Source organism: Petaurus breviceps, unplaced genomic scaffold (assembly GCF_028583685.1).
Source record: "Petaurus breviceps papuanus isolate PSGF00001 unplaced genomic scaffold, PetGlider_PUasm1.0 220, whole genome shotgun sequence".
In the NCBI taxonomy this organism is placed as follows: domain Eukaryota; kingdom Metazoa; phylum Chordata; class Mammalia; order Diprotodontia; family Petauridae; genus Petaurus; species Petaurus breviceps.
The window spans coordinates 15,202,253-15,225,935 of NW_027185876.1; the positions used below are offsets into that span (position 1 = coordinate 15,202,253).

General features: G+C 40.2%; 1 protein-coding gene across 6 annotated transcripts in view; it reads left to right on the forward strand.

Moving 5' to 3' along the window:
* DDR2 (discoidin domain receptor tyrosine kinase 2) overlaps positions 1-23,683 on the forward strand; it is a 264,822-nt gene that overhangs the window by 225,662 nt on the left and 15,477 nt on the right. For 5 of the 6 annotated variants that reach the window (XM_069094663.1, XM_069094668.1, XM_069094667.1 and 2 more), the window contains 6 exons: positions 6,487-6,730; positions 10,867-10,929; positions 11,795-11,925; positions 13,591-13,801; positions 18,148-18,371; positions 21,822-21,949. In XM_069094663.1, the coding sequence (XP_068950764.1) occupies positions 6,487-6,730; positions 10,867-10,929; positions 11,795-11,925; positions 13,591-13,801; positions 18,148-18,371; positions 21,822-21,949 (1,001 nt within the window). The remainder of the gene's footprint in view (positions 1-6,486; positions 6,731-10,866; positions 10,930-11,794; positions 11,926-13,590; positions 13,802-18,147; positions 18,372-21,821; positions 21,950-23,683) is intronic. The other variant, XM_069094664.1, reaches the window with a different exon arrangement.

The window sequence follows — 23,683 nt, forward strand, 5'->3', positions numbered from 1 at the left end:
TCTCTCTGTCTCTGTCTCTCTCTCTCTCTCTCTCTCTCTCTCTGTCTCTCTCTCTCTCTCTCTGTCTCTCTCTGTCTCTCTCTGACTCTCTATCCCTCTCTTCCCGTTTCTCTCTCTCTCTTTCTGTTTTTCTATTTCTCTGTCTTTCTCCTCCTCTTCTCTTCTTTGTTTTTCCATAGCTTTTGATATTATTGATATGCTTTTATTCTTTGGCTTCCATGACACAGCTCTCTCTGGATCTTTTACCTATGTGACCATTCCTTTTTAGTTACCTCTCCTATTCTGATTCAGCATCCCTTTGCTTTTCCCTTTAGCCTTAGTGTCCCTCAAGGATCTGTTGTTGGCCCTCTTCTATTCTCTCTGTCTCCCTTAGTATGTCATTCACTTCCATGTAGGAATTGAAAAGAATTATTATTTCTATGCTGATGACTCCCAGATCTATAAATCTAGCATTGATTTCTCACTTGGGGGTACCTAGATGGCAGCATAGTGTATAAAGCAGACACAACTAGCTGTGTGTTCCTGGGCAAGTCATTTTAACCTCTGTCTTAGTTTCCTTATCTGTAAAAAAAAAATTCTGTGAAAAAATCTGTAAAAAAAAATCAGAATAATTGTGTCTAGCTGTCCTGAGGACCAAATGAGATAATATTTGTGGAACTCTTAGCACAGTGCCTGGCATATGGTAAGCAAAATATAAATATTATTTCCTTCCTTCCTTCCTTCCTTCCTTCCTTCCTTCCTTCCTTCCTTCCCCCTTTTATTATTCTTATTATCCTGAATGCCAGTCCTGAATGAATGCATGCTAGACATCTCTACCTGTATTTCCCACTGACATCTGAAATTCAATATGTTTCAAATTTAGCTTATATCTTCTCTAAATATTGCCCTTCTTCCAAACTTCCCTGTTTCTATTAAAGATACAACCATCAAGCCTTGATCAGTTCTCCCATGGACTCTTGAAATAACGTCCTAATCTGTCTCCCTGCAATTACTCCTTACTCTGTCCAGTTCACTTTTCACACAGCTTCCAAAATAATCTTCCTTATAGCAGGTCTGATTATATTATCTTTTACTTCAGTCACCTTCAGGTGTTTCCTATTGCCTTTAGTATAAAACACAGACTCTTTAGTCTGGCATTAGTTATCCTCTATAATCTATTTCAACCTACCTTTCTGGCCTCATTTCACATTGTTCCCTTTCATATACTCTGGGCTGTGCTGGAGCCTGCTCATACCAGCTTCTGATTGTCAAGTTTTCAGTGTGAGCATTTAACACCTTGAAAACCAGGGTTTGGTTTATTGTTCTGTGGATTGTCTGGATTTAAAGTGATGGAGAAAATGTGAATACCAATTAAACTTATGTGTGTTGCAGATGATTTACCCGCCCCCTGAAAGCCAGTTGTTAAACATTTACCACATACATACTTGCATGCACTCCACATTCCAGCCAGATTATACCACGAGCTGTTCCCTTACCTCAATCTGCCATCCTTGGCCCCCATGCTTCCACCCAAGGCATCCTTCATGCCAGCAATGCATTTGTCTTTGCTATTCAAATTCTCTTTAAGACCCAGTTCAGGTATAACCTCCTCCATGTAGCCTTTACTTCGTCATTGATCACTGTCCTCTCCCCTCAAGCTCTCTCCCTCCATTTTTGCCTATAATATTTTTTCCATTTAATTTTTCTCTAGCCTCTACTGCTCAGTAACTTGTAATTAACTGTACACATGTTGAATACCCCTAGTAAAATATAACTTCTTAAGGTCAGTTTGTCTTTCATTTTTGCCTCTGTATCTCAAGTACTTTGCATGGCAAAGTCACTGAATAATTGTAGAATTATTGAAATATTTGTTAAATGCTGAGGCTTGATGGAGCACTGGGCCTGGAATTAGGAAAACCTGAGTTCAAATCTGGCCTCAGACACTTACCGTGTGACCCTGAGCAAGTCCCTCAATTCTGCCTTGATTTCCTCATCTATAAAATGAGCTGGAGAAGGAAATGGCAAAACGCTCCAGTATCTTTGTCAAGAAAACTCCAAATGGGATCATGAACAGTTAGACATGACTGAACAAGAATTAAGTTCAACCCACTTATTTTACAGATGAGGAAACAGGACTGGAGAATTTGAGTGACTTGCTCAAGCTGGCAAATGGTGACATTTGGAGATAGGTTTGTTTAAAAATCTGTCATAATACTTTATATACTGCCCCACATGCACAGTGGTTAACCAATATACACTGACATTTTTATAATGGTTTAGGGTTTACAATAACCTTTCCTCACAACAGCCTTGTGAAATAAATAGCACGGATATTGTCACTATTTTAAGGAAACAGTTCAGAGAGGCTTGAGGATTGCCCAGACTCACACAGCTCACACATAGAAGGGCCAGGACCGGAGCCTGGGCAAGCTTGTCTAACTTCAGGTCATGCTAATTTCACTAAGCTGTACATTAAGGGCCATGTGTTAAAACTGCCCATTTGCAGACTGGTATGGCCATGTGTAAATGACCAGATGGGGGCCTGGCCCAGCACAGAGAGCTACTGTCTTCCAGAAAATAGTTAATTCACCCTAGTAAAAGACGCAGCAAATGTCTAGGGTGAGTGTATACACATGTGAATGAAATTCTAGGCTGTTTATTTGCATTCCAGAAGAATTCCTCAAAACATCTGTGGAAAAGATTATCACCTTCCCCACAGGCTACTTTTCTCATTCTACAGATTTCAAAACCATCTGAGATTATTGTAACTGAATGGTGTCTGTTGATTCTTTCCCTTCTCCTTCTCCTTCTTCTCTTTCTCCTCCTTTTCCTCCTCCTCCTTCTCCTCCTTCTCTGTCTCCTCTGTATAATGTTCAGTAAATGAAAGCAGCTGCTTTTTTTTTCCTAAGGAAGGTGTTAGCACATGATTTCATCATTGTAACATCTGGAGAAAAACTAAAAGGAAACTAGAAAACTTGGGAGTATCATAGATCTAAACCCTATGGGGCTCTCAGAGTCTATTTAATTCAGCCCATTCATTTTAGAGAGAAGGAAACTGAGGTCTAGGAGGATTCAGTGACTGTCCACAGTCATGGAAGTCGTAAATGTCAGAAGTGGGATTTGAACAAAAGTCCCCTGACTCTATTTAATCTATTGACTCTATGAAGGAAGGAAATAAATAAGCATTTATTAACTGTCTACTATGTACCAGGCACTTTACAAATATCTCATTTGATTGTCCCAACAGCCCTGAGAGGTTTTTATTATTGTTCAGTCATTTCTGACTCTTTGTGACCCCACTGGGGGTTTTCTTGACAAAGACACAGGAGTAGTTTGCCATTTCCCTCTCCAGTTCATTTTACAGATGAGGAAACTGAGGCAAAGAGGAAGGTAGATGCTATGATTAGCCCCATATTACAGTGGAAGAAACAGAGGCAGATGAGGTTATGTGACTTGTGCACGGTCACACAGCTAGGAAGAGTCTGAGACCAGATTTGAACTCAAGTCTTCCTAACTCCTGGACCCGCACTGTCTGCATTGTACCACCTCGCTGCCTCTGTGACATGACCAAAGAGTTCACTCTGTAGTTGGATGATTTTCTTTTCCAGTTTTGATCAAGGCCCATTGCAACATAAATGAGTAGATTACACAATTGCAACTCAAAGATGGCAGAAATCAGCAGACAATGTCACAAGAAAGAATGATGGAATTTGAGATGTTCCATCATTTCATCATCAGTAGAGGCCATTACAATAGCTGGCATTATAGTGCTATGTCGGAGGCGAAAAAAAAACATCTCTTTCCCTACTCAATAAAGTGCTTTAGCTCAAGGAGATTCTTAAAGAAAGCATGTTAATGACACTAAGGCTTGTCTGGCAGGCAGAAATCGATTAGTTGATTTTTATCTGACAAAATAGAAAATGAAAGCATTTTTAATTCATAACATCCATTCATTTGACAAAAGTTTATTAATCACCTGCCATGTGCAATTGACTGTTAAAGATGCTGGAGAGTCCAAGGATTTGGAGGTAGTATCATACAGAGGAAATAGCTGTGGTTCCGAAGTCAGAGTATGTGGGTTCAAATCCCACTTTGAATATTCCCTGTTTGAGCCAGTTTCCCTATGTAGAAAATAAAAGGAGTTAGACTAGATGGGTCTGAGGTCCCTCTTGATTCCTAATATTTCATCCTACATTTATGATGCAGATACTGTTTTGAAGGTGATTGGAGTAGAGTAGGGAAGCAGCTATGTTGCTTAGTAGATAGAGTGCTGGGCCTGGAGTCAGGAAGAGATGAGTTCAAATCCAGCTTTAGACACTTACTAGCTGTGTGACCCTGAGCAAGTCATTTAGCCTCTGTTTATCTTAACTCACTGGAGAAGAAAATGGGAAATCACTCCAAGAAAACCCCATGAACCATACTGGTATGCCATGGTCCATGGAATCATAAAGAGTCAGATATAACTGGACAACAGCAACAAAGGGAGGGGGAAAGTTCACAAATAACTATTATCCATATTACACAGACTACCATGGATGGCCCTCTAGCTGGAAGGTCAGGTAGGTTATTTTTTACTATTTTGCCCCTGCTCCCAAGATTCTCCAGGACCCTTGCCTAGGGTAACTAAGCTCTTGCAAATGGCAGCAAGCCTCCATCAATGGTGATACCTTCCAGTGTAGGGCAATCCCCTGCTGCTAATAGTGAGATCAGCTTTTACACAGAAATATTTACTGCAAAAAAGGATAGTCACAAATATATAAACTTACTCCCTTAACATGTGGGAGGCACAATCCCCCTTCTGCCTTGTACTCCTCAGTCTTTGGGGAGGGAAAACAGATTAGATTCATAGGTTAGCTCAGTTCCCATAGAGCACAGTCCCAGCTCCAAGGCCAGAGGCCCCCTCTGATTTGAGCCCCGGGGTTCTCAGTGCTTCCCTGCAGGCCTGACTGGCAGCACCACCCTGCCTACAATTCTGGCTCCAAGGTTGCCCTGGCTGGAACTCCCACAGTGATTCCCTCCCACACCAGAAACCACACACAACAGAAACAAACACTCTCAGTATGATTTCTTGGAGCCCAGATAACACTGGGAGGAGGAGAAGGAAACTCTTCCCCTCTTACTGGTTCAATTCATGGCTTCCTTGCCTGAGAACTGGAATCTTCACCCTCTGGATACAGCAGATAAGAGTTGCCAAAAATAAGGGAAAAAAGGAGGGGATAGCAGAAAAATAAACAGAAAAGAAACCATTGGCTCAGTCTTGAAAGTCTTAAAGACTCAAGCAGCCATGTGGTAGGGGATCCAGGCCTCCATATTATCTGAACTGGGCATGCCCAGACCGGCCTGTGTTACATACAACAGACCTTTTGCTAGCACCTATTTTCAATAGTACAGAGAATTCTCACATGGGGAAGTTTCTCTCCCTGTACTTCCCTGTAGTGATAGAGGATTGTCTAGAACATAAATGACTTACACAAGGTGGCAAAACCTATACATGGCACATGTCAGAGGTAGGTTTTGAACTCAGATCTTCTTGACTTCAAGGGTGACTCTCCAGGGGTGAGTGAGACAAATTTAATGGAGAAGTTAAGGCAAAGTGTTATGAGAGCACTGACGAAGAAAAAGAGATCCCTTTGACCTTGGAGTTAGAGTGAGGAAGAGACAAGGTCAGGAAAGGGTTAAGAGGAAACACTTAAGCTGGACCTAGAAGGATGGGAGGAATTTTAACAGATAAAGATGGGAAGAAAAGTGGCCAAGAGGCAGAGGTAGAAGACTGGAAAATAAGGGATAGGATAAGGTGGGGCAAGAGCAGTTCAATATGGCAAGAATGTAGAATGTGTGAAGGGTAGTGGGAAGAGATGCAGCTGGAGATGCAGGCTGAAGTCGGACTTTAGAGGGCCTTGAATGCCAGAAACAGAAGTATCTCTTGGAGGCAGAGCAGCTGAACCCTTCTGAGTAGAAGAGTCCATTAGGAAAATCATTATGGTTGTGGTATGAAGGTTAGCCTGGAGGCAGGAGGACCACTTAGGAAGCTTTGACACTAGTCTTGGTAAAAACAGAGGAGGGCGTGAACACCAGGGTGGTGACAGTGCCAAATCCTGTGGATCTATGACCATCCTTTCAGTTGAACTCTTTGTCATTTTGTTGATTATTTGAAAATATATATTATTTGTAGGAAATTATGTAAGAAATGGGCTGATTTTTATGGTATTTCACTTGGGAAAAGGGTACAGAGATGGTTCTAGGCATTCCTTGAAAAGGAGCTGGTTGGCATCCTACCCCATTCCTCTACTCCCGTGAAGCCTTAGTCTTTTTTACAGTGGACCCCAAGATGTAAACAGGGCCACCTTTGGAGTTCCTGCAAATGGGAAATGGGAAGATAAAATGGACCATTATAATGTGGATTTCACATTGCGGGAGGCGGGTAGGAAGGCATCATTTCCCTGAGTCTTCTGCTATAAGCTGTAGCTGGCATACTCACCCATGGATCTGCCTCCTTCTCCTCACCAGGTTCACTGCAACAACATGTTTGCTAAGGGGGTGAAGATCTTTAAGGAGGTTCAGTGCTTCTTCCGCTCGGAATCCAACGAGTGGGAGCCCAACGCTGTCTCCTTCCTCCTGGTCCTGGATGATGTCAACCCCAGCGCCCGCTTTGTCACGGTGCCTCTCCTTCACCGAATGGCCAGTGCCATCAAGTGCCAGTTTCATTTTGCTGATACTTGGATGATGTTCAGTGAAATCACCTTTCAATCAGGTACCTGACTGTGAAAAAGGGGAGGGGATAGGAGGGGGGTGAAGGTGAAGGGTGGTAATGAGAACATCACAATAAATGTGAACTCCTGGCTGATTGGTGGCTTGGTGGGGTGGCCTTAAAGAGACTGCTTCTGACCAATGTACAGAGGGAAGGGGAAAATAGGGAATGACAGAGTATGACGTCTGACTAGCAAGTGGCCAGAGAGGATGTAACATAAGTGAAATAATGAAGAGTTAGGATATGTAACCAATCTATGCAATTATATGCTGATAAATGTTGAACAACCAGCTCATCGGGAGAAAAAAATATATATACATGATACACTTGCAGGTTTAGTCTGCATTATTGACATTTTTTCCCTCTTAATCTTAAATATCAAAAATCAGCAAAAAAATAAATCAAGCCCTGATTTGTAGCATTTGCTCATTTCCAATGCTCACACTGAAAATTTTAAATGGACTTTTCTGAGCTAGTTCAAGCTGGCTTCAACACACCTCTAAGTTTATGTTTTTTTCCATCATCATCATCATCACCGTCAAAAAATAACAACAATAAACATTTATTGAGCACCATCTATAACTAGGCGCCAAAAATCAAAAGAAGTATGAGAATGGGTCATTAATTGCATGTAATCTAGTGGGGAGCACAGGGCATCCAATTCATCCATTATTAAATGCCTACTATGTGCAAGGCACCATTCTATTTGGTAGGTGACCACTTTTCTTCCCATCTTTATCTGCTAAAATTCCTCCCATCCTTCTGGGCCCAGCTTAAGTGTTTCCTCTTAACCCCTTCCTGACCTTGTCTCTTCCTCACTCTAACTCCAAGGTCAAAGGGATCTCTTTTTCTTCTTCAGTACTCATGCAAAGATGAAAGCAAAAATAATTCCTACTCTTTTTTCATTCTAAACTAAGATATCTACTAAGTGCCAAATTAACTATAAGAGTTAAGAGGAAGAAGAGATCACAGCGAACTAGGTCATCAAGAAAGGTCCTTCAGGATTTAGGTAAGAAAAAAGAGGTATCGTGACTAGGACATAGTCACTGATAGGAATGGGACAGAAAGAGGATTGTTGGGACTTGGAGACCAGGCAGATCTATAGAGCTGGGGCATGTGATTGATGGGGGTCACCAAGCAATCATTTATCCAAATGGGAATCCACTACACAATATATGGTTTTCCAAACTATGCTTGAAGACTTTTACTGAGGGTCAACTGATACTTCCCATGGCATCCTCTCCCACCTTTGGATCACTCTACTTATGAGTAAACTTTTCCTTAGATCAAAGCTCTGTCTTCTTGTCAATGGCTACTCTGCTTTAATTTCTGCCTTCTGAGCCCAGGCAAAATGTCCAATATATTTTCCACACAATAGTTCTTCAGATACTTGAAGACAGCTATCATGTCTCCCCTAAGTCTTTTCTTTTCCAAACAAAACACACCTATTTTCTTTAACCAATCCTTATTTTACATAATTGTTCCCCCTTAAAGTTTTATTGTATTTTTATTTCTTTTGCTAAATATTTTCCAGTTACATTTTTTAATTTTTAATATTTTACTTTTAAAAGTTTCGAGTTCCAAATTCTTTCTCTCCCTCCAGTCCCTCCTCCACCCACTGAGAAGGCAAAAAATATGATGTCAATTATACATATGAAGTCATGCAAAACATATTTCCATATTAGCCATGTTACAAAAAAGGAAGAAAAATAAAGTGAAAAAGTATGCTTCAAACTACACTCTGACTTCATCCTTTTTCTCTCTCTCTGGAGATGGATAGAATTTTTCATCATGAGTCCTTTGGAATTGTATTTGACACAATCTTTAGGTCCTTTTCCACCCTGGCTGCCATTTTGTGAGTGTCCTTCACTGTCAAACTTCTTACTAAAATGTAGTGTTCAAATATGACCTGATTAGGCTTAAGTGTGGGATTCCACAAGGGATTCCAAAAGTTTTACTGCAGTTTTAAGCTATTAAAATTTCTGATCAATGGATAGAGGGAAAGAAAGTAGAGGACAGTGGATAATATCTGACAAGTAAGTGACCAGAGAGGATAATAAATCAATAAAAATAAACCAATGGAGGATTAGCATACGCAACCTATCTATGCAGTAGCCTACCAATATATGTTTGACAACTTGTTCAGTCATTTCAGTCATGTCCACATCCCCATTTTGGGGTTTTCTTGGCAGAGATACTGAAGTGGTTAGCCATTCCCTTCTCCAGCTCATTTTACAGACAAGGAAACTGAGACAAAGAGGGTTAAATGACTTGCCCAAGGTCACACAGCTAGTAAATGTCAGAAACTAGATCTGAACTCAGGAAGATGAATCTTTTTGACTTCAAGTCCAGTCCTTTATCCACTGTGCCACCTAGTTGCCCAAATATTGTCATACAATGTATTAAATATTTATCACAGCTTTGGGTCATCTGCAAATTTAATCAACAAATCATCTAGGTAATTATCCTAGTCATTGATAATTAAAATTGCCTAACAGGATGGGTCAAGCACAGATCCTTGGGATCTTTTACTAGTAGAGACCACTGCCACAATGTCATTCAACCATCAGTGACTACTCTTTCAGTCCAGTTCTTCGATCAAACCTTAATTTTCCTAATTGTATTATTGTCCAGTCAAAATCAATCCATATTTTCCACAATAATAGGGAGAGACTTCATCAAATACTTTGCTAAAATTAGGTAAATTATACTTACAGAATTTCCCTGATCTATCAAAAAATAGATAAAAAGTAAAGATAAAACTTATCATAAAAAGCATATGAGGTGAACATTGCATGACCTGGTCTTGATGGCATCATGCTAGTTCCTTATAAGATTATTTTTTCTAAATAATTCAGTAACTGTTCCTTTAAGAAAAGCTTTAGAACTTTTCCGGGCATCAAAATCAGGTTCCCTGGCCTATAGTTTTCAGGCTCTACTCTCCCTCCTCTTTTTTTGTTTTCCAAAATTTGAATAGTGTTTTTCTTTTTCACACCTTGTGGACTAAAGAACCCATCAGCTCCTGCTTTTCCTTAAAACATTAAATTCATTAAACATTCATTAAAAATGGAATGGAAAAATTAGAATAGATAGGAAGGGGGACAAGGCGAGTCTCAACCAATCCCATTCCTGTTCACTTTAATAATACCTCACTTGGAAAAATGTAATCACTGTCTTCAGCCAGGCGCCTCCAATTTGTGGCCATCTCTAAGCTCAATCAATGTTACAATTTCACTTAGAAAAAGGGTCAGTATAATTAGGATTAGTCATAGAAGACTTTCTTCTTTAATAATGACAATAATAATTAACATCTATATGTTGTTTGGGTTTGTTTGTTTGTTTTTGCTTTTTTTTGAAGGGGGAAAGGAAGGGCAATCGGGGTTAAGTGACTTGCCCAAGGTCACACGGCTAGTAAGTGTTAAGTGTCTGAGGCTGGATTTGAACTCAGGTCCTCCTGACTTCAGGGCCTGTGCCACCTAGCCGCCTCTATATATTGTTTTAAGATCTGCAAAATTCTTTACATATATCATCTCATTTGAGCCTCACAACAATCCTGTGAGGTAGGTGCTATTAAGATTAGGGAACGGAGGCTGAGTAAAGTTAAGTGACTTGCCCACAGTCACATGGCTGATAAGAATCTGAGACAGAATTTGAACTCAGGTTTTCTTGACTTCAAATCTAATACTCTACCAAACCAAACACTGTCAAAATGTCTGTTCTATGTAATAGTAAGAAGGTAGTTTCTTTTCTGGGCTCCTTCCTGCTCACCTGCTTCTCCCACCCATTTGCCAAATCACAGTTCAGATCCATGTTACACATGGTTACAGGCTCCATGCTAACCCAATACATGCCATTATTTATCTGCCATTAATTTCCCAGTGGTCCAACTGGTTGTCACTAGAGCTGAAAGTCACCTCAAAGGTTATCTAATCCAACCCCATCATTTTACAAATGAGGAAACTGAGGCCCGGAGATGTCAAGTGATATATCCAAGATTACACAGGTAATGAGTGTTGGAGGAGAGATTTGAACTCAGGTCTTCTGGCTCTAGGAACAGTGTTCTTTTCATTGTGTTATGATATACCTCCCATCAATAGAATGCTAATTTTTCTTCATTTTGTGCCTCATTTTTTTCATAGATGCTGCAATGTACAACAACTCTGGAGCCCTTCCCACTTCCTCAGTGGCACCTACCACTTATGGTAGGTATGAATCTTGTTTACAAGCATCTGGGAAGATGATGGGTAGAAAACCAGAGGTTCATACCTATCAGGTGAAGATGTTTGATGGCAAAAGGCTTCTGAGAGGCCTGGAGAGAATTCAAAGCCTGACTAGGAACTGTAAAGACAGGGGGTCAAATGCCCAGCTGTGGAATACATCAAATGTGGGAGAATCTAGAGAGGCTTTCACCTGCTCTGGAACTATTCTGTGAGAGGCTGAAAAGTCTGAGACAGAAAAGGAGAAGGACCAGTCCCAGGAGAGGTGATGGTGGGACCTCACAGGAGGAGAAAGACTAGTAAATGTGATGGGAAAAAAAGGGGCAAAAGGGCAATTCCTTAGACAATTCCACTGGCCCATCTATGCCATACCAATATCTAGAGAAAACATATTAGTGAGTTTACCCTAGGAGGGATTTTGTATTTCTTGGCATGTTCTTGAATTAGACAAGAAGTCACCCTTGCTGTATAACTGATCCTAGATCAGAGTCGTGACAGGAGCCACAGACTTCATCCATCTTGATTCCAGCACAAAATTGCAGGGAAAAATCTAGCAAGCTAATAGTGGAACTATCCTTCATCTTAGGCCTGGGGTAGTTAAAAACTTACCAGTTAATTAAGCCAAGTCTTAGACCCTGAACAAAGCACCCAGAAGGGTAAGCAAGACAAAGAACAGAGATGTTTAAGTGGCTACTTCTGGAATGATTGTGAGAAAGACATTCTTCTCCTATCCTCTCCCAGAATCCTAGACTCTCATAGGTGGAAGGGTCCTCAGCAGCCATTCGGCTCACTCTGTGCTCCATTCTCTCCTGATGAGGGGATGACATTCTTCTGTTCCTCTCCTCTATAGACCCGATGCTTAAAGTGGATGACAGCAACACCCGCATCTTGATTGGCTGCCTGGTGGCCATCATCTTCATCCTCGTGGCCATCATCGTCATCATCCTCTGGAGGCAGTTCTGGCAAAAAATGCTGGAGAAGGTGAGGAACAGCACAAGATTTCAGACACATCTTTTTCTCCCTTTCCATGACCTACAGTTGCTTCGGGACTGAAAGACCATAATACTGGCAAATGCCATGTTTACATAGCATTTTCACATACATTTTCTCACTTGATCCTCCTGTAAGATAAGAAAATAAATAGTGTTTTTTTTTATGGGAGAGGAAACAAAGGTAAGATTACTTGACCAAAGTCACACAGTCAGTGACAGGACTGGGACTAGAACCCAGACCATTAATCTCTAAGCCCAACACTCTTACATCTCTACTGTCCAGGCTACCATTAGGAATCCACAAACTGATCAGAAAAATGGCCAGGTTTATAGGCAGAGAGACTGCAAGTGGCTTCTAGTTCAATGAATCATAATAAGTTATGTAGATAGTTTCTTTCCCTACTCAATCATTCCCATTTCTAAAGACGTCTAGAAAAAGGGATTTTAGAACCTCTCTTGGTAAAAAGGAATTGAGTTTAGAATTCAATTCACAAGAGCACAGAATGTCAGTCCTATAAGGGAACTCATTTAGCAAGCTTTTCTCAGTTTTCAGATGAGGAAACTGATGCCCAGAAAAAGGAGTGATTTGTTCTAAGTCACACAGCTAAAAGTTTACCTAATTAGCTCATGCTGTAGTTGATGAGATAATAATTAAGTGGTTAGCACAGTTCTTGACACGTTGGTAAGCACTCTATAAATAATAAGTTTTTTTTTTTACTAGTAGCATTAGTACTATTTCCTCTTGATGTGCCCTGAGTAGAGAATTGGTCAGCTGTTACCTCCCTGCCTTAGCACTATATAAACTAAGGTTCTTGGAGAGCATAAATTATATTCCCACTGTCCTATGAACCAGAAGACCAAGATTAAGCCATTGCGGTACAATGCCAAGGACTCTGGAATTAGAGGCAGAGGAATTTGAATTTATTAAACTGTGTGACTTTAGGTAAAGTCCTTAGCCTTTCTGGGCTTCAGTTTCTCGCCTGCAAAATCAGATGGCTAATGGTTTTAGGTCTCATCCAATTTTAAAACTAGGCCCCTTTGAATTGCCTTCTCAGCCTCTTCTTCCCCATGACAAATAATTAGAATTCATTTCACCTTCTATTTATATGTAGCATCCCCCCATTCTCTTAGTTGCTGTTCTCTAAGCTTCCAAGAAGTTTGTCCCAAATATATGTCAGTTCAGTCCAATAAACATTTATCAAGCACCAACTATGTACAGTGTGCTCTACTAGGGGTTGCATTGTACAGCCCCACGATGACAGTTGACAGTCCCACAATCACAAAGCTTAATGAGGAAAGAGGAATGCAGATATTTACAGCAAGGTTAAAAAATTCAGTTCAACAAGCATTTTTAAAGCATTCCCTGTGTGAAAGGCAGTGTGCTAGATGTTGAGAATGAAAAGCTCAAATAGCAGATGGTCCTCAAGAAGCTTCCATTCTCTTAGTTAGGTTACTATGAGAACTATAGCAGAGAGGCAAACCAGAGAGGGATAAGATTGGGGAGGGAGGGCTTGTTTAAGTTCTTGTGCATCGAAAGGGGAGAGTTTGGGAGTGGAGGAGGGAGGGGGCAAGAGACAGACGGGAGGAAGGAGGTGAGGAAGTTTCTTCATTACTGTCACCCAGCACTCCCCTCTTGCATGTTCTTCTCTTGCAGGCTTCCCGGAGAATGCTAGACGATGAAATGACTGTCAGCCTTTCCCTGCCCAGTGACTCCAGCATGTTCAACAACAATCATTCTTCGTCACCTAGTGAGCAGGAGTCCAACTCCACTTATGACCGTATTTTCCCCCTTGGTCCTGACTACCAGGAGCCTTCCCGGCTCATACGGAAACTCCCCGAATTTGCTCCAGGAGATGAGGAGGCAGGTTAGGAATGGGGCGAGGGGGTTGTCAAAGAAAACCTAGGACTAGCATAACTGAAACATATAAGTCTTAACCAATGGAATGACTGGCAGCCTATATAAATTTTATACATGTATATATACATGTATGCAGGTGTGTATACGTGTGTTTTATATATGTGTATGCATGTTAAAGCCCACAGGAAGTACAAAGTAGGTTTGAGTTCAGAAATTGCTATGGGATCTGAATCAGGTAATGGCTTTTCTCTGATTTAATAGAGTCCATTAATATCTCCTGCTTATCCTAAATAATAATAACTAGTGTTTATGGGCCACTTTAAGGCTTGAAAAACTCTTTATAAATATATCATTTGATCCTCAGCAAAAACCCTGAGAGGTAAGCACTATTATTATTCTCATTTTATAGATGACCAAACTGAGGAAGATGGGAAATCACTTGCCCAGGGTCATACAGCTAGTAAATATCTGGATTTGAACTCAGCTCTTCCTGACTCCTGGTCCAAAACTTTATCCACTCTGCTACTTAACTGCCTCAATGGGTCAGCATGCTGACTTAGATTCAGGAAGACCTGAATTCAAATCTTACCTTTGCAGTACTACTGGGGGCAAGTCTTTTGACTGTGCTGAGCTTCAGGCAGCTCTTTGAGAGTACAAATCATAAAGAGGTTGTGATCACCATTGGAAACAAAATAATACATCTTTTATATACATATACACACATATCTTTGATGTATGCAGCATTTTATGTGTACAAACACGTACATATATACATATTATATAATTATATATATATATACAGATATATATTATATAAATAAATGAATGAAAATTATTCAATGATAGGTATTTCCCTATTACATATATAGGTATTTCCCTTGGGAAAAGGAAATACCACAAGTCTTGATAATTAAGCATCAACATTAGTAAACTTAAAATGGATGGGAAATGGACGAATTTAATTCAGGTGATCACTAAATATACTACTGTGGGCAAAAATCCCTTAGAAGAAATGGTATAGCCCTCACAGTCAATAAAAGGGTAAGAAAAGCAGTGTTAGGGTATGATTTTAACAATGACTAAATGATATCTATTCGAATCTAAGGCAAACCATTCAACATCACAGTAATATAAGTCTATACTCCAACCACTGATGCTAAGGAGGCCAAAGTTGCTCAGTTCTATGAAGAGTAACAATATCTTCCAGAAATAACACCAGAAAAAGATGTCACATTCATTATAGGGGATTGGAATACTAAAGTAGGAAATCAAAAGATAATTGAAGTAACAGGCAAGTTTGACCTTGGAGTACAAAATGAAGCAGGGCAGAGACAAATAGAGTTTTGTCAAGATAACTCACTGATTATAAAAAACAAACAAACAAACAAACAAACACTCTTTTTCAACAACCCAAAAGACAACTCGCCACATTGATATTACCAGATGGTCAATGTCAAAATCAGATTGATTATGTACTTTGCAGTCAAAAGTGGAAAAGTTCTATTAAAACAAGACCTAGAGCTGACTGTGGTTCAGATCATGAACTTCTCACTGCAAAAATTTACACTTAAGTTGAAGAAAGTAGGGAAAACCATCACACCATATAATTATGATCTAAATAGCATTCCTTATGAATATGAAGTGGAGGTGATGGATAGATATAAGGGATTAGATCTAGTAGACAGAGTGCCTGAAGAACTATGGAGAGAGGTTCACAATATCATACAGGAGGCAGCAACAACAAGAAAATTCAGAAGAAAAAGAAGAGCAAGAAAGCAAAATGACTATCTGGTGAGGCTTTACAAAAACTTGAGGAAAGAAGGAAAGCAAAAGGGAAAGGAGAAAAGGAAAGATGTACCCAACTGAATGCAGAATTGCAGAGAATAGCAAGGAGAGATAAGGTTTTCTTAAATGAGCAATACAAAGAAGTAGAAGAAAACAATTGAATGGGAAGGACAAGAGATATAGTCAAGAAAATTAGAAATATCAAAGGAATGTTTTGTGAAAAATGGACACGATAAAAGATAAAAATTGTAGGGATTTGAAAGAAGCAGAAGAGAGAAGATGTGACAAGAACATACTAAAGAGCTATATAAGAAGGATCTTAACATCACCGATAGCTACAATGGCACAGTTACCAATCTAGAGCCAGACATCCCTGGAGAATGGAGTCAAGTGGGCCTTAGGAGGTATTGCAATAAGGCTAGGGGAGGTGATGGAATTACAACTGAGTTATATAAAACCCTAAGATGATGTTAAAGTGCTGCACTCAATATGCCTGCCAACTTGAAAAACACAACAGTGCCCACTAGACTGGAAAAAATCAGGTTATGTCTCAATCCTGAAGAAGGGCAATGCCAAGGAATGTCCAAATTATCAAATAGTTATGCTCATTTCACATGCCAGAAAGGGTCTTCTCAATATTCTATAAGATAGGCTTCATTAATAACCAAGAATTACCAGAGAAGCAGGTAGGTTTTGAAGAGACAAAGGAACTAGAGACCAAATTGCCAATATTTGCTGGATTATGGAGAAAGCAAGGGAGTTTCAGAAACAAATCTACTTCTACTTCATTGACTACACTAAAGCCTTGTGAATCACAACAAAATGTGGCAAGTCCTCAAAGAGATGGGAGTACCAGATCATCTTTTCTCCTAAGGAACCTGTATGCTACCCAAAAAGCAACAGTTAGAAACAAACATGGAACAGCTGATTGATTTAAGATTGGAAAAGGATTATGATGAGACTGTATATTGTCACCTTATTTATTTAATTTATATGCAGAATACATCATGAAAAATGCCAGACTGGATGAATCAAAATCTGGAATTAAGGTTCCTGGGAGAAATATCAGCAATCTCACATATGCAGCTGATACCATTCTCATGGCTGAAAGTGAAGAGGAATTAAGAAGCCTCTTGATGAGGGTGAAAGAGGAAAGTGTAAAAGCTGGTTTGAAGCTTAACACCAAAAAATCCCCCTAAGATCTTGGCAACTGGTCCCATCAGTTCCCAGCAAATAGAAGGAGAAAAAATGGGAAGCAGTGTCAGATTTTATATTCTTGGGTTCAATGATGAGGGTGAAAGAGGAAAGTGTAAAAGCTGGTTTGAAGCTTAACACCAAAAAAAATCCCTAAGATCTTGGGAACTAGTCCCATCAGTTCCCAGCAAATAGAAGGAAAAGAAATTGAAGCATTGTCAGATTTTATATTCTTGGGCTCAAGGATCATTGCAGATGGCAACTGCATCCATGAAATCAAAAGCTGCTTCTTCCTTGGAAGGAAGCCTATGGCATATCTGGACAGTATACTAAAAAGCTAAACCATCACCTTGCTGACAAATGTTCATATAGTCAAAACTATGGTTCTTCCAGTAGCAATGTATGGCTGTGAGAGTAGCACTATAAGGAAAGCTGAGTGCTGCAGAATCAATGCTTTCAATTTGTGGTGCTAGAGAAGACTTTTGCGAATCCATTGAACAGTAAAGAGATCAAATCAATTAATACTTAAAGAAATTAATTCAGGCCATTCACTGGAAAGTAAAATTCCAAAACTGAAACTTAAATACTTTGGCCACATAATGAGATGATGTGACTCATTGGATAGATCTTGATGTTGGGAAAGATTGAAGGCAAGAGGAAAAGATGGTGGCAGAGGATGAGATGGATAGCGTCATGGAAACGGAGAACATGAACTTGGATAGACTTCAAGAGATAATGGAGGATAGAGGGGCAGATAGTACTGAACAACTGAACAACAATAATTATAAATGGGAGGTAATATCAGAGATAAGGTATTATCAGTAGTGGGATTGGGAAGGGCTTCTTGTAAATGGTGAGATGTGAGCCAACTCTTGTAGGAAACCGGTGCAAGGAGGAGGTGATAGAAGAAAACATTCAAGGCATGAGGGTCAGCAAGTGGAAAAGCAAAAAGTCAGGAGGACTGTCCTGTAACCAGTGTTTCTGAATTGTACCATGTATGGAGGAGAGTGAAGTAGGAAAACCTGAAGAGGTAGCAAGAGATCCAGTTGTTAAGGGCTTCAAAAGCCAAACAAGTTTTTAACAAATCAACTTTGTCAATGTGTGAGGTGTACCTTGGAGTTGTTTTAATGTTCATTTCCCTAAGTATTAAGGAACTAGAGCATTTTTAATATGCATATTGATAGCTTGGATTTCTTCCTCTGAAAAAACTGCCTTTTTGTACTTTATCAGTTGGGTAATGGACAAGTCATGTAAAGAGTTATGACACTGGGATAAATTGTTTGAATATTTGAGGGGTCTACTCTACTCTAAATTCAGATGACTCCCTGTTGGAGAACTCCAAAGAACCAGACTCCATCTCTCTCATCTTCCCAGGCTGTAGTAGTGTGGTGAAGCCAGTTCAGCCAAATGGCCCTGAGGGTGTCCCCCACTATGCAGAAGCTGACATTGTGAACCTTCAAGGCGTGACAGGAGGTAACACCTATTCAGTACCTGCAGTTACCATGGATCTGCTCTCGGGCAAAGATGTGGCTGTAGAAGAATTCCCCAGGAAACTTTTAACATTCAAGGAGAAACTGGGAGAAGGCCAATTTGGAGAGGTGAGTTGATCCATTGGATATGCCTCAACTTTCTATTACTCAATGCTGTATCCTCTTGAGTGCCTGTTTTTTTTTTCAATGTAGCTTCCTACACTGAAGAGGAAGCTTGATGATGGACTATTTTAAATGGACTTTTTTTTTAAGAGTTCTAAGATATTAGAGTCACAAGAGATCTGAGAGATCATTTAGTTCAAATCCTGCATTGTACAGGTGAGGTAAGTGATGTCCAGAAAGATGAAGTGATCCTAATCAATCGATCAACTTATTAAGCTCCTACTAAGTTCCAGTCTCTGTACCAGGCTCTAGGAATACAAGTTGGGTGGGGCAGATCTGGGATTACATGCCATCTTCCCAGATGCTATCGTTCTTGCCACTGTCTCATGCTTCCTCTTTGAAGATAAATAACTGTGCTTCAGATGCAGTTAAAGGCAACCTAAAATTTCAGTGTTGTCTGTAAATGTAAGGGGATGGGTGGGGGTGGGGCTAGAGAAGGAAGCTCAGAGATGTGGTCATCCATTACAAACTGTTCAGAAACACCCTGCTGGATGAGAGCTATGCCCTTTTTCTCCCTCTAATAGGAGCTGTATAGAAAACAGTGAAAAAAAAGAACACTTGTTCTCTCATTCTAGCATCCTAGCAAGTCAACCACTCAAGAGAGGAGGTAATCATTTGTGAAGCGATGCTGCATCGATATGTATAAAAGGACCCATTTCAACTAGAAGTCATGTTAACAACAGAATCTTTTTTAGAATATGAAGCGTAATGATTTCAGTTGACAGCAGTTCCTTAGGAGACCTTCAGTTGACCTGCAATGCTTCATTCTAAAAGAAATTATTTTGGAACTTTGTACTCGGACATTTCAATGGATCTGTGATATCATTGACTTGGATACTTCTCCCAACAATGCAGAGTATAAGTCATCCATGCCCTCTCATCCTGCGGGACCCTTGTGTTTGGCCCCTCATAAATCTTCCCCCCAGGCTCCACCCAACATGGTAGGGATTTTCCTTTAGCTCTTGTGACTTTGGGCAGACAATAGTTAAGCACAGAAGCTATTTATAAGTTATCTCTTACTCTTTGCAGAGGACTGACCTTTCTTCGTTTCAGGTCTTACATATTATTTTACATAACTCTTTTTTGGCAATATTGCAATATACTTATGCCTTTTCACTGACCTTTGGGTGATCTTCAACTTGAATTCTTTAGAGACTGTGATTTCATATTTCTCAGTCTTGCACCACCACTGTAAAAATATTGTTGTTATGAAGATAGGCTTTTGTTTTTAGGAAGGAGTTTAGCGTCATGAAAAGCATTGTATAGTTTCCCAAAGGGAACGTAGCCCATTCTCCTGCTTCTTTCAATTCTAGGGCAAGTTTATTTCCCATGCCTACTCCTTGGTAGAGGTAGAGGTGTTTGGTGGAGGTCAGTGACTGAAGCACAGACTTTCAAAATTTGGATTTCCATTGATCCATTTCAACCTTCAAAATAGTGTTATTGGCAATAACACACTAGAGTTTTACCATAGCATCACCTCTAGGTTCTAAGAGCATTAATAAGTTGGATGAGGTCCAGAAGAGAATGGTTAGGATGGGGAGAAGACTTAGTTACAGTAACATTAGAGGATCATTCAAAGGAACTAGGGAGAGAACCTGGCAAAGGATGGATGGGCAAAGGATACAAAGGCATTTAATGGAGTACATGATTGTGGTCTTCACATATTTGAAGGACTATCACATTCATTCTGCTTAACTCTAGAAGGAAAGAACAATGAGAGATTTCACTGAAAGCTCATGGGAATTGGGCTCAGGAACCTAGGTCTGAAACCTGACTGTGCTTTTTTTGACTTAGGTGACTTTGAGTAAGTCATTAACTTCTTGGGACCTCAGTTTCCTCATTTGTGAAGTGAGAGACTTTTATGTTCTCTTCCAATTCAAAGTCCTCTGATTGTATGAAATGGCAGAGATTCAAATTTAGGTTTGCCATAAGGGAAAAGTTCAGTACAATGTGACAAATAAAAAAAGTAGCATGCACACCTCACTGCATGTTTTCAGGTAGAAGTTCAGTCACCACTTGTCTGGGATGTTGTAGAGAAAGGGGCTTCAGGACAGATCCGGCTATGTGATGGACGAGTTCTGTCCAACTGGAAGATCCTGTAACTAGGAAAACTCTTCTTTGCAATAAAATTAAATCTGCCTTTCTGCACTTCTGCCCATTGATCCTTGCTCCTGAAGCTGGGGTCATGCAGAAAAAGTTTAATTCTTGACAGCAAGAACACAACAAAGTTCCAATATGACACTAAGAGGGAAAACATTCCCTTTTAGGTCAGTGCTTTACCATGATTTTAATCAGTCATTTTTATCATAGTGTGGAAGGTGTATTCATAATGATTCATGTTTAGATAATCTTTTAAGGTTTGAAAAATAGTTCTTTTCTTACAACAATTCCATGAGGTGGGTAATTCAAGTGTTATTGGACTCATGTTGCAATTCAGGAAACTTGAATTAAAAAGCTGTGACCTGTCCAAGGTGAGGCAAGTAAATGGAAGGGCTGAGGCTTCTGACTCCCTAGTCCAGGGCTCACCCCACTAAAAATCAACCAGTGAGCATTGATTAAGTGCTTACTATGTACTAGGTACTGTGCTAAATGCTGGAAATACCAAGACAAAAGGAAAACAATTCCTGCCTTCAAGGAGTTTACATGCTAATAGAGGAGTGAAAATGTATGTACGTGCAGAGGTACATATAAAACACATACAAGGTAATCTTGGAAGGGCAGAGTACTGACAGCTGGTGGGGGGAGGGGAGGTGGGAAAGCCTTGAGCTGTGTCTTGAAGGAAACTGGAGATTCCAAGAGGCATAGATTCTGAGAGAGAGACAGAAAGAGACAGAGAGCATTACAGTTTCATGGGGCAACCAATACAAAGGCATGGATATGGGAAATGGCATGTTGTGTGTTAGCAATAAAAAAGGCAAGTTTGGTTGGATTACAGAGTACATAGAGAGGAGTAATATATAATAATGCAGGAAAGGTTGGGGTGGGGGCAGGGTTGGGTTGTAAAGAGCTTCTAAATGTCCAACCATGTGTTTTACATTTGATCCTAGAGGTAACAGGGAACTACTAAAGTTTATTGAGTAGGTGGGGATAACATGGTCAGATCTATGCCTTAGGAAAATCACTTTGCTGGCTATATAGAAGATGGATTAAAGTAGGGAGAGACTTAAGGTAAGGAGACCAATTAGGAAGCTCTGTCCGTTGGCCAAGTGATAGCTTCTGAGAGTCACCATATCATTCCTGTCCTATGCTTTCAGTTCTTTCATCTGCTGAAGGGACGGGTGAAGTGTCCAGCTAGTTCCCAATTCCTCTGTCCCAGTTAACTTATCTCTAGGTAAAGCCCACCAAGAATGCTGAAAGAGCAAATGATGATGCTGAGACTCAATGAATTTTGTCCAGGTTCATCTCTGCGAAGTGGAGGGCATGGAAAAATTCATGGACAAAGATTTTGCCTTAGATGTCAACACCAACCAGCCTGCCCTGGTGGCCGTGAAAATGCTCCGAGCAGATGCCAACAAGAATGCCAGGTCTGTCACCCACATTTTGAATCTTCCTTCACATATATTTGCTTCTTTGAAGCAGGAATATTTCTTAGAAACTCCCAAGGAATTTAAAAGGGGAGAAGGTTTTGAATCTGCCCAGTGCCTGGGAATGATGATGGAGAATGAATAGTCTTCATCTTCTCTCTTTTCTTCCACATCTATCTTCTTACCCTGCATGCAGTTCATCTTCTTAATCTGCATTCTGACTGGCTCCACACTCCCTGGTATTTCTGTCAACTGAGAGATAAGCTTCTTTGTCATTCTTCTGTCATCCTCTGTATTACCTGTGGCTCAGGATCTCCACTCGAAGCTCACATGGGCCAGTTCCAATCTTAGGAGGTTCTCTGTCTTACTATTTCTTGTGGCTCACATCCCTGCCTAGATCTTCTTTGGGAACATCAGAAATTTGACTAATTTCTCTTTAAGAGTCACATTTCCTGTTCTCCCTACAAGTAAGTGAAGATTAAAAACTGAACATTAAAAAATAATAAGTTCATTAAAGAACAATAATAACAATAAAAATAATAGACTACCACTCTTTCTTCAGCCCCTCCCTGTATTCTATCCATCTTTGAAACTCACAATCCAGATAATGATTCCATTTAGGCCCAAGGGATCGGAAAAATTTTGTTGAAGGGGTGGAATCTCCTAGAAATTCACTTGCTTGAAAGGAGTCCACTTACTCCTCCCACCTTTGGTGCTGCTGCTGCTGTCACTCTGTTATCTTAGTCAATGGGGTCTTGTCTGCAGTGTCCTCAATTTTGTGTCATCCTAATGAGTGACTAATAGTTTGGTAACTTCCCCAGGCTGGTTCCAGTATTTCAGATTGGCTGATTGCATGGTTACTATGTCTTGTAAATACTATTCATCATTCTGTCCAACATGTTCTCTGTGCCAGTCTAACACCCACTCCCAAGGCTGGTTGGCACTGTGGTCCTCAGGGTTATAGACCTCTGGATCCTTGTCGTCAATGGAGGTCTCCCTCACCTGATAGAGAAATCTAATGTCCCCTTTCTCTGCAGGTACACAGCAGGCTGGTTCATGTTCCTTTCCCTGTCCCAACACAAGGGGAGGATGAAATGAACAGTTTGGCCAGAACCCAGAGAAAGTCACTCACAGCTCCAGTCTGTATTAGCCTCCTTTGGACAAACATACTCTTTGCTATCAGACCCACATTTTCTTGCCACATCTCCTCCGTTTCCCTTCCCTTTCATCCCTTGAACTCCTTTTTTCCTTAAGTGTTCTCTGTTTTCTCTCCTCCTTTTAACATTTATGTAACTCATTAAGGTTTATGAAGCACTTTTACGTTCACTCTCATTTGACCCTCACAACAATCTTGTGAGATAAGCATTTCTGATATTATTATCACCAGATTTACAAATGAAAAAATGGGGGCTGAAAGAGTTTAAAGGATTTGTTCATGATTAAAGACCCGGTAAGTATCAAAATTAGGAGTTGAGTACAGGTGTGGTGTACATTTTAACGCTATGTTATACTCTCTTTGCCTTTCTTTCTGTGTCCACTGAGCCTGAGGATATCCAGCTGTCTTTCCTTGGAAACTTATTCCAAAAAGTCCCCTAGTAATTTCTCAAGCCACCTAAGAGTTTGAGATTAATGTAGATTATGGGTCCTGCTTTCACACCCTTATCTAACAATCTTTCCATTGCAGCACTGATGAGTTATTACACTATTGAGACATACTTTCTCTGCAAGAGCTAC